The following is a 12,475-nucleotide window of genomic DNA, read 5'->3' as shown; positions in this document are numbered from 1 at the left end:
TTGCATGAAAATTAAATTTATTTTGCTCTTCATTATAAAGGCTAAATAAATATGCATGATTTTATCTTAAATTGAAAGAAAAAAAAATACTAAAAAAATAATTTTTCTTGTTTAGTTATAGTTCTTCTTTCCAAAGGAGTTTGAACCTTTAAAGAACATCACACATGTGATGATTAATTTAACATCTTGTACACAAAACGTACATAAAACATGAATAGATAATAGCTTCACAGGATAATGATTATTTTACAACAGGTTAAAATAAAAAAAATTCCAAACATCTCCACAAACTCATTCTGAAGAAAGAAAATGGTAAAGGCAAAACCATCAATACAAAATGTTAGACAATATCACACTTGACATAAATACTTAAATATTGTACAGTTTTTCACATAAAATTAGATTTCATATTGATAAAAAACTGACTACTGTACTAGGAATAACAGCTTTATACGTGTATAAAAAAAAAAAAAAAAAAAGTTCACCTTGAAACACAACACCCTGTCTAATAAATCTTTCCATTTTGCACATGCACATTATTTATCATTTTTGGAGGTCTAACCGCTCATGCGAATCAATACAGAAAGCACAATGAATTAACTGGTGCCTCATTTCCAAAATCACCACAAGGTATTTCCATTAACATCCAAAACCCCCAACTCATTTATATATCTCCCTTATATACAAAAGTATATACAAGCAGTCTGCTAGAAGCCTCATCCATGTCAGTAAATGATTTCATAGCTACAAATAACACCAAAACGACCTTTTCTATGTCAATACACATAGTAGTAACACGGGTTCTTATAGTCTAGGTAAGGATTTGTGTACCCGTATCTACAGGGCACTATAAACTCAATAAATTCATCCAGTTATAAACAACCAAGGTGTTGAAATACATAAAGCAATGAGGATAATTCTGAAATACTGTTTATATATTGTCATTTGGGAAATACTTTACCAGACAATCAAGCAAATGATATGACAGTAGTTCTCATAATCACATAAAATAAATTAGTCCACGTTAGGTATAAATAATAAAAGAAGAAGGTATTTGTGTGGACAGAATGTAACTAAGCAAAACATATAACTAAGTGTAAAGAGCAGGTAATTGAATGACGTCCATTCTACACTTGGCTATTTTTGTTATCCCTATGGGTAGAAATTCCTTATAATCATAATGTCCTGCAGGATTTCAGTGGAGTGTATGTTTACAAAGCTGACAAATCGCGCAGGATTGTGAGAGTGAACCGACAAATGAACAGTGCAAAGAAGGTTAGCAATCAATAAACATTTACGCAGAGTGCATGTCTTGATTCACCTTCTTTCAACCATTACAAATTGAAGAGAGGATCAGTGGCTTTATTTAAGTTTCTTGTCAAGCATTGCATGTCTGTTAATGCTACTACTTAAGAATATAAGCATAGATAAAGAAACAGACAGATAGAAATGCTAACGGATACAATATTCATAAAACAATGAATTCATATTTTCTGATTAATGAAACACATCTGACTTTAATTTTGTTGAAATCTCAAAAATATTCTTCTAATTGATGTATATTTTCCATTCACTGCAATTCTAAATGGTAGTGCAAGAAACTCCAGTTAAAATGAAAATATATAAAAGATGAGAGGTAGAATAATAGAAAATTTTCCCCTTGACTCAAAAGATGGTTACTTTTCATATCCTTGAGACCATCCAAATACTGTACACATTCATCATCATACAATATTTCCTCGTCAATTTTTAAATTCAAATCCTGTAATATACAAGCTAATCACCCTATAAAAGGGCAAGTCAAATATATATATGTTAGAGGACAAAACTATTATAATTATCACAATTGTGAATGCCCTTGTTACTTCATCTTGCAAAGATAGCGAAGCTGCAACATCTTCACATCTGCATGGTCAAGTTTTACTACACCTTCATTGTGATCTATTGAAAGAAGATTGCCTGTCTGCTCACGTTCCTCCCCAAAGATCACCTGAAAATATTGCACCAGTTAAAGTATGGGACAGTTTAAATTTATCAGTGCTCTCAGCGATCAACCTAAAATTAAATTTTCAGCAAATTTTTCATATCCATCAACCTTGTAATAGCCAAAATATTTTAAGTACTCCAGAGTGTTAAGTACAGCTACTCCTCGACTTATGACCACCCGGACATACAACCGCCCCAGTCGTACCAAATTTTTTTCAAATTACCTATTTTCGAGACCCGACATTAGTGATTGCGCTGTGTACTGACAAAATTTTTGTTTGTAATTCCATTTAAAATGGCTGGCAAGCTTAAAAATGAGAGTTTTGTGGTGCTGAGAAGAAAAAGAGACACCCATTTTAGATTTTCTATGTATTATTTTCGCATTTTCGACTTACAACCAATTTGACTTACAACCTGGAATTGGGTCCCTAACCCCGTAGTAAGTCGGGGAGAGACTGTACTGAACATTAATATCTGGTGGGATTACATTTAACAAAAATAATAATTAATACAAAGTATTAACATCTTATCTTTTTGACACAAATGTGCAAGAGGGGGATACTTATAAGTAAACATTATACAGTATATAAGCTTAGTGGTGTGGCTTTACATATACAGTACAGTACTGTATGCACAACTGACAAACATAAACAGTCGGGTTACCAAATACTGTATCAAACTAAATGTACCATACAGTCTGTACCAGCCTAAGATACATTGCCTGACACTGATTTTATAATGGTACCAATTGTTTGATGTTACGTATGGTGCATATGTTTGATAATACGAGTACGCACTTAAAACACACGATGGACCTGCCCATTGCCATATGGTAGCAGATGCTCTTTGCTTGTTGCACTTCCTTTGTTTTTGTTTTGTTTTGGTATAGTGAAAGCTGGATGTGTTTACAGTATGTATACAGTACAGGGTATTTTGTATTGTGACCAAATATTTAGTTATACCTCACAGAAAATGAGCAAAACAAAAAAAGAAAGCAAAATAGATGCTATTGCATCTGGTGGTATTAAGAAGATAAGGCATGCTACAGTATTTCTTTTGATGAGAAAATTTTAATAATTCCCTTAAAAATTCACTGATTTAGTTAATTACAATTTTATTCAGATCAGAGGGGAGCCCGTACACAAGAGGTTAATGTTATTAATTGGGGTTACCTTCTTAAGGGTTATTTTTCATGAAAATTTTCTCACTAAAATAATAATCTACTTCACTAGTAACACTTGAAATGAAATAGGGAGGATGGTAATCACTAGTGAAGTACAGTACAGTAATCTAGTACAGGCACAAACAAAATTTTGGTACTGTATATGCAAATCTTGTGATTGTGAAGCTGGTATAAATGAGGGCAATTTGTTGCAGTACTGTACACCTGGTACAGTATTCTCAAGGCTAGCTCTGGACACTCAAGCCATATTTATGGAAAAAATGGAGAAATTAAGTGGAAATTAAAGATACGCAAATGAGAACTATGGGTTGCATTGTAATGTAATCATAAGTGATCTTACGGTTATGAAGCCACTGAATACAAGTATGTAGGCATCAACTGTTATGAAAATACTGCATGTAATTTTCAAAATTAGATAGTCACCTTAAACAATTTTGGTTATTATAGGAAAAATATATTGTATACCTATTGAAACTAATCACCAATTCTGAAGGATCTAGGGACCACACAAGAGTATTTTCATGAGTAAGTGACATTCACAATTAAACATTACCTTGGCACCATTATGTAGGATATTCAAACAAAACATGAACAACCAATCCATCAATGGTCCCACCATTGAGCAGGGTGGCACACAAAATAAACAGATAAACTGATGGGGATGATGGCTTTACTGTTCTTGCAGACTATATTATTTAAAAAAAAAAAAAAAAATAAATAAATAAATAAAAAATTAATCTTGCCATGAAAACTGACCTTAACACGATCTCCCTGTGCTGGTGTGACAGGTTCCAAATGTTCACCGAGGATGTTAACAACACGCTCCTCTTCTGGCAGGTACACAGAGCACATGCCAGCCTGTAAAAGAAAACTTTGTGATAGCCAGTCAACAGAATAATATTGCTTATTTTTTTCCATCTTTTTCTTTGTTTTGAGAACATAACTGAAAAGCAATATGAAAGAAAGGGCTACATAATGACTTAAGAATGTTTGTAAATCAATGTACAATGGAGCCTATCTACATGGACGAGTGATAACATGACAAATCTGATGACTTAGTGAATTGTAATAAGGTGTTGTGAATCAATGTGAATATTTTAGTTTATATTTGTATATTGAGTAAGCAAGTTGAGGATATGGACAAGTGTGTGGATATTTCTATTTGTTGTTCTAAATCCTTTTCTGTTTGTTTCTGGACTTGTCTTACACCACTACCCCCCATTACTTCTCCTTCTCTAAGGTTTTTCTACACCTTGATACCCCTACAAAAGAGTAAAAGAATATAATAAATAAATATTATAATCAAAATGATAAATAGCTTATACTATTAAACCTAAAAGGAAAACAAATGAAGCTGGGCGATATATGAACCTTCCTTAGCATCTGGCAATGACCTTACTGTCAACATTAATATTTTGACAATACAGTAAACCCTCAATACCTCGGCATTTGATAACTGGAATTTCATATAACTCGGCATGGATATGGTTTCGGAATGTATTTTAGTATACCTTGGGAAATGCCGAGATATATAAAAATTAAATTTTATTGGTATAACTCCTAAACAGAGCAATATATCAGCTCCAATTCTTTGTGAGCATTATTGAAGTGCTCTTTCAATGAAAAGTTTGGGAGAAGATACAGAGACAATTACCATGAATGGACATGCAGGGAATTATGGGGATAACTTGGTGACTATATCCCTTTAGTGTTTAAGATGGGGGAAATAAAATAAGTAAACAGAGACTGGACTTCTTACCGATACTCCCCGGATGATGCCCGTCTGCCCTATGAGACCCGAGTCATCGTTAGTCTCCTTGATTCTTACTTCAATGTCTGCCGTCTGCCAATCCTGCATTCCTAATGAGTCCATACCTGATGGGAAGAATATGAAATATAGCCAATCTATAAGTATATTTACATCTTATTTTTTGTCAGTTGAATATCTAAGGAAGATGATTTATATATATACGTATATAAAAAACAATTCTTTACTAAGTTTATGAAATTCTTGTACAATATACAGTACTGTACTTCACTTCAAGAGTAAATTTACACAGCGTAACATTTCAAATAAATTACCTTAAAATTATGAAGTTGTCCCTCAAAGAAACTGCACAGTACAAAAATGCATAACAAATATGAAAGTTATCAAACCAATACTACAAAAATTATTGGGTAGACATGACAAAACATTCTATGGTAAATATGGGTGAACATTTTTCATAATTCAGTACTGTACAGTATTGTATTACACAAAGTTACTTGAGGATATCATCTGGGATAGGGCAACTTAAAACTATGATAAGGCAAATGACATGGAAATTAACAATACAGGAAACCCCACTATATCACAGCCAATGTATTAAATAATGTCTTTTTGTACTGGGTTGGGATGTTCAAATTATCTCAGTCAGTATCAAGCTAGTGCAGCAACTCGCCAAACTATGTATGTTCCATCTAGAATTTTACCCATATAATAATATAAATACATTAGAATCTCTTTAATTCACCAATTGATAAACCCTGCTAAAAATTTAAAATAGCATGTCATACTTTCCAATAGCACTGGAGGAAAAAAATGGTACATCTATTAGAAGAAAGGATAATGCGGCAATGATCTTCTTGATGACAACTGTAAACAATAAGAGGTTTGTGGATAATTTCCTTTCCTTAAGCTGTGTTACCAACCAACTATTACTTTCAATGAGAAAATTAAAAGAATTCCAAGAATTGCTCTTCTACCTCCAAGCAATAAGCTCTCTTCTCACCTGTAACTACTCAAGTCCAGAATGCAAGTGGATATGATAATTTAACCTTTAAACTGCAGCCCAGGTAAAATTGGGTACTGCCTAAGCACAATAAATATTTTTTTTTAACATTCCAAAAATAGTATATTTTCTTATAGAACTGCAGACAAATAAGCAGAAAAAAGTCTTAATTTATATTACAACTTGTCTGCTGGATGTTTTTCTCCATGCACAATTTCATTATATTAACAAGCAATAATGACTCAAGTGTTGCCGAGTGAAGTTTAGGTGTTGGCAGTCCGAGTGACCGATATTTGGGTGTTAGTAAATGGCAGTGTTACTACGAGGTACAGTAGTTAGTGAGTTGTGTTTATTTATTAATTACTCTACTTATATACCTTTCAGATATTATACTTGTAACAATAACCTCTTACTTTCCTAACTTACTAAGAAACAACTAGAGTACAAATGCTTCTGGATGGAAACAGGGTGTTTACCAGTGGTCTGCCTTAAAACAAGTGTGGGAATGCAGGACGTATTTAAATGTCTGGATGGGAGATCCTTGCGAAGGAGGGCATAAGAACTTTCGCTTATTTACACGATTGGCTGATAGTGGGAAACTCTTTCGAAGACTGTCAAAGGGCGACCCAATGTACACTACCGGTACTGTAGTACTATTTCAAAACGTAGGATTACAGATAAACCAGGTCAAATCAAATCTCCTACCATGTCAGAGATTGGATTGGTTAGGTCTCCATTGGGACACCAATCAGCAGTTGGTCAGTCTACCAGAAGCAAAGGTAACAGATGTGATAAACCAAGTAGAAGCCTTTTGTGTAAAGCAAAAGGTTTCTTGGCACGATTGGAAAAAACTACTGGGTCTGTTGAATTTTGCCACCATAGTAGTTCTTTTGGGCATGTTAAGGAAGAAGCAACTGCCTGGTAACTCATCTGGGTGCTTCACAGAAACAGAAATATTGCTTCTTCTCTCCCTACTCAGATCAAGAATCATCTGTCATGGTAGACAAATTTGGACAATCTATCGGTTCATCTCCCTGGGTTCCCCCTTAAACAGACTTGATCGTTTGTACGGACGCGTCCCAGATAGGATGGGGAGACCATTCATCAAAAGGAGAGTTCCGTCAAGGGAAGTGGAGCAACTCCCTTTGGGACAAACACATAAACATAAAAGAATTAGCAGTGGTCCTATTCTTTTTGTTGGCAAACCCAAATTTAAAAAATATGACAATTCTGTTTGCCATGGACAACAGAGCGGCAGTGTTGTCTCAATCATCAAGGCTCAACCTGATCTTGGCCCCTTCTCACACAGTCAGAATTTTTTTTTCAAAGTTTGTGTAACACAAATACTTTACCTCAAAGCAACTCACATACCAGGAGTACAAAACAGTTGGGCAGATGCGTTATCCCGTCTCAGGCCAGTATCGACGGAAACAGAATGGTCCCTAAAGATATCAGAGTTCAAGAGTCTAGTGAGGAGGTTTGGGACTCCACAAATAGATCTCTTTGCCTCACAAAACAATCACAAGATGCCAACTTAGGCATTGCTGGAACGATCGAATCTTTTAGGAAATGCTCTACTCATAGATTGGAACCGTTGGAATTCAATCTATCTGTTCCCACCTGTGAAAATGTTACCCAAAGTGGTTCATAAACTCAGATCCTTCCAAGGCAAGGTCCTCTTAATTGCACCATATTGGATCCTACAACTGTGGTGTCTGGATCTGTTAGAATGGTGCCCACATCCACTACAATTGCAACAAGCATATCTAGACCAGGTACTGCACCCTCAGTTCGAGATATCCTTGGCACTTCACGCTTGGAGTTTCTCAAAAGATGTTTAAATAGATTGTTGAGGAATTCCAATATAGTTAACCAAGTGATAGCAGGTCATAGGCCCCAAACTTCTATGCAATATGAGAAAGCTTGGAAACTTTTTCAACAATTTATCAGGTTAACGACCCCAATCACATTGTCGGAAACAGTGGTGTTAGAATTTTTAGATCTTCTGTTCAGAGTTAAAGGCCTTCAAGGATTTACAATTGCATCTTATAAATCAGCATTGGTTGACCCTCTGGCGTGGGGTTTTAATATTACTTTGAACTCAAGAATTTATCAGATGCTCAGATTGTCCTTTTTCATTCAAAGACCCCCTAGGCCTCAGAGAATCCCACCTTGGTCTCTAGATAAAGTTACTACATTTCTTATGGGGCCTAATTACAATATAGATCTTAACCGGGACAGATTGCTCCAGAAGGCAGCCTTCCTTCTCGCAATAGCAATAGGTATGAGAATCAGTGAACTGATTTCAATTTCCAATACAGTAGAAAGTCGATATAACACGAGATACGTTCCGAGAGAGGTCAATTGAAACCGAATTCGCACTAAATTGAAGTGTTGTTTCAATGGAATAATTTAGTTTGGTACTTAAGAGAAACACAAAATACTAAAAAGACTGACAGTCTACCCAGATGCACCTCAGCCCATCTCCTAGAATAAACAAAATGTTGTTTTTTGTAGTATTATGTTAAAACAAACACTCATAAATCAACACAACTAAAATTATGGGACATGAAATGGTCTGTTTACTAGTGATCAGCTGATGGGAAAAAGGGGGGGGGTGAGGTGATATGCTTGACAGTTGATGCCAAGGTCTAGTGCTTATTTATTTATCTGTCCTTAAGAGTGACTAAGTTTTTTCTCTTATAAAATGTCACTAAACTGACCTGGGAGAATATAATTAACATCGCTGGAATTCTTTTAAGATAGTGATTAGTTTGAATATAAACATGCTATAGTTTGCATTGGACATACTAATTTTAGTTCTAATTAATTTTATTACAAAGAGCTAAAATTTTTATCTCATGCAAAATATATGACGTTTATATTCAAATTATTCGCTGTCTTGACAAGGATTCTAGCAATGCAAATTATATTCTCCCAACTTTAGTCTGGGATATAAGATAAAACTTAAAGCCTACTGTATAACCACCACACCCTGGCTGGGAGGGGGGAAGAAGGTGACAGTGACATGTTTGACAGTTGGGGTTGAAGGTCTAGTGAAGTATTTATTTGTTTATTTATGTCTTTTAGATCGAGTTTTGGTTTTTTGTTTATAAAATGTCACAGAAGTAACCAGGCAGAATATAATTTACATTGCTGGAATTCTTATAAGATAGTGATTAATTTGAATATAATCATGCTATAGTTTGCACTAGACAAAAATTTTAGTAATCATTTAGTACATTATTTTGAGTACATGTACAGTACAGCTTTGCCCTTAGGTCAGTGTAGCGTGCCCAGAGAAACATTAGGCACAAATTTTTAAATATGATGCACCAGATTGACTCGTGCAAAATATGAAAGATTCTCTTTAAATTAAAACATTGTCCTAAATTGTGAGTGTCACTTTATATCAACAATCTTAAATTGAATAGCTTTAAATTGACGTTCTACTATAATCTATCATTATTGGTATTTTCTGAGGAAGATGTCATCCTTTTTCCTACGGAGAATCTAAGAAAAAAGTGAAAGGGAGGATTTTCAAGCTCAACTTATCAGGATAAAACGGCTGATGGATGAGACAAGGGTTCCTCATATATTGTGCCCAGTTAAGAATCTTCAAGAATGGTTATTTACATTCCCTAATCGAGGCCCCTATGTATTCTCATCACAGGATGGTAAGAAATTGTTTCCTAGTCAAATGACAAAATGTTTATCTCAGTTAGTGAGTGAAGCAGACCCTGGCAAGAAATTTTTGGCACATGACACCAGGATATATGCAGGGTCTGTGGCCTTTCTGCAGCATATGAGCCTCAGTCAGATCAAAGAAGTGGACTTTAGGAAATCTTCAAAAACCTTTCAAAACAGCCATCTTCATCTATCTCTGAAAGATGCTTCACATGTGGTGGTACTGGGGTCCCCTCCCCCACCTAGTCAATCTCCACAACCAGGACCTTCTTCTTCCTCATCAGAATAAAGTGAGTATCCTAATTGGAATATGTAAATTAACATTTTACCTTCCGGTAAATGTTCCTAATATTGTAAAAGATTCCAATAAGTTTATAATTATAATCTGGACCTAAGCTTGCAGAGCCTTATACGCAATGTCACCTCCCTCTCCACCTCCTGCTCGGGTAATCAAAGCTAGACGTCGCATTCTGGATTGATCAAAAAGCAGTTTTTTTTCCCAAAACCAATTTTTGTGATATAGTCCAGAATGCGACGTCGACATCCCACCCATCTCCACCCCTCGAGAGTTGACATTTGTCTACTGCTCGCTCTAGGGCAAGAGATGACGGTAGCAATGCGTGTGATGGAGGGTGCGGGAGGGGGTTTTGAAAATTGCAATTAAATGCCAGGTAGAGATGTGTCCTCCTAATATTACTTATTAAGTAATTATTAAATGTTTTAATTGCCTGTATGTTGGCCTGGCAAGTTAATGCTAGACATTAACATACCTAGGTATAAAGCTAGATGTCGTATTCTGGACTTTATCACAAAAACTGTTTTTTAGAAGAAAGAAAAACAGCTTTTTCTAGATTAAGTCAGTGACATTTTATAAGGAAACAATATTTAACCCTACAGTATGCACCACCATAGGTAACGCACCTCTCGTTACACTTTTCAGCAGCGGTAATAACTACCCATGTGCTGCCACACAGCCAACCCGCGAGCATGGCTCTTTGTTGATCACATCTCCCCGCCATCACATAGCTCCACAATTATCGTTCAGCATCGTTGGCTGTATGTACATTGTACTTATTATCGGTGCTTTTTTCCCCTTCTTATAGTGAGAAGACAGCACTAAAATTTAGATTGACCTGTATTATGGTGACTGTGAAGTGATATTTCTTTTTTGTGTAACTGTAAAGTACTCCGCCTATGTTTTCGTGAACACGTGATCTGTGTTGGTAGATATCATTGTGCTTACGTTGTCATTGGTGTTTTTCTTACAGTTCAGTGCTTTTGCTCTGATGACCAGGGTTGTTGTTTTGAGTGTTGTTTAATTGTTTTCTATTGATTTTATAAGTGTAGGAATTTTTTGGTCGGTGATACATGTGTGTTTGGGGACTGGCTGGGAATGTACCTCATTGAACCCCATGTTATAATGCTCACTATCTATGATATTTCAATTAGCGATGGGGTTTTCAAGAACCTAACGGCATCGTTTATCGAGGCTTACCTGCATCATATAATGTGCACCTAACATTTTGGGTTCATTATCCTAAAGTTCACTGCATCAATATTATTAAGTCACTCTTTAGTTTGCAAAATTGATATACGTATTCACCAGTCAGTCAGTCCCAATGGTATGTTAACTATGGAGGTCCTATTGTATACTCCACTGAATTTTAGTTTGAAGCTAATAAGAAAAAATACAGTACAGTGATATCTCCGTTAGCAGGAATAATTAGTGCAGTGCACATCCGGGAAGGAGAGATTTCCGGGTAATGAGACAACTCTCTCAAAGCTGGAAAAAATCACTCATCCCCGGAATTTGGAGAAATTTTCCGGGTAACAGAAAAATTTTCTCGGAAGTTCCAGAAATTGCACATTCCACTATCTCTCAGACCTAGAAAAGTATCCCACATCCCCGGAATTTTTGGAAAATGCACCCAATTTTCATCTCTCAAACCCCCCCAAAACTCCCCCATTCTTGGAATTTTCCAGGTTTCAGGATAATTTTCTCTGAATTTTCTGGAAAATGTACCCCTCAGAAAATCGTTGCCAAAGCCGGAATTTTCCGGTAAATTCCAGCTTTGGGAAAGATTTTCCGAGAAAATTTCAATTCCGGCTATTGGAGAGTTCAGGGTTTGAGGGATTCCGGCTAACAGAGATATTACTATAAATAAAATAAATTGTCTCCTAGTAAGGGTACAATAATTTATGTATACAGTATACCTTGCATGGAGTTATGTTATGAAACTCCTTCCTCAAATCACACAAGGTATGAACATTATATGTACACAATAAAAGTATCACACCAAATGACCTTGTAAAATGGCTAAAATTCTGAAATAAATCCATCCAATAGGTTAGCTTAAAATATTCTTTCTAGACAATCTGTTCACCTATTTTATTAAGTACAAAACACCAGAACTCACCTGCACCTGGTGTCTGAGGATTATAGGGAGATGGTGCTCCTGGTGTCATGGGGCTGTACGATGCAAGAGGTGAAGGTGATGCATACCCAGAGCCAGGTGATGGTGTACCTTGATAGCCTGTACCAGGGCTTGGTGTTCCCACATATGCAGCAGGGCTACCACCAGCTGTGGATAATCACAGACAAGATGTGAACCCCTGCATAACTTTCATATAAAAATTACCAGCTCTTTTATCTATGACTAAGTTTACTGCTAGTTGTAATCTTTGAGTCTTATCAATATCTACAGAACACAACCAGAAAAACAAAGTTCAATTTTGTTTTACTCTTTCGTCAACTAGAATTTTTTAAATTAATAAATTGACTGATTAGGAAAAATGAGATATTTTATTCATAAGATTAAGGATGAGGAGATAATGAGAGATTTATCAA

General features: G+C 35.6%; 1 protein-coding gene across 1 annotated transcript in view; it reads right to left on the bottom strand.

Annotated features, from left to right (window-relative positions):
• Positions 1–12,475, bottom strand: part of LOC121860622 (transcription elongation factor SPT5-like) — a 51,544-nt gene continuing 39,069 nt past the window's right edge. Inside the window, exons 19-22 of the mRNA XM_042357867.1 lie at positions 12,045–12,209; positions 4,929–5,044; positions 3,926–4,027; positions 1–1,990 (exon numbers count right to left, since the gene is read on the bottom strand). Of these exons, the coding sequence (XP_042213801.1) occupies positions 1,862–1,990; positions 3,926–4,027; positions 4,929–5,044; positions 12,045–12,209 (512 nt within the window). The 3' untranslated portion in view covers positions 1–1,861. The remainder of the gene's footprint in view (positions 1,991–3,925; positions 4,028–4,928; positions 5,045–12,044; positions 12,210–12,475) is intronic.

This window comes from Homarus americanus, unplaced genomic scaffold (genome assembly GCF_018991925.1).
Source record: "Homarus americanus isolate GMGI-L3 unplaced genomic scaffold, GMGI_Hamer_2.0 scaffold40248, whole genome shotgun sequence".
Classification (NCBI taxonomy): domain Eukaryota; kingdom Metazoa; phylum Arthropoda; class Malacostraca; order Decapoda; family Nephropidae; genus Homarus; species Homarus americanus.
Note: the sequence above shows the minus strand (reverse complement) of the source record. Positions and strands in the feature narration are given on the sequence as shown.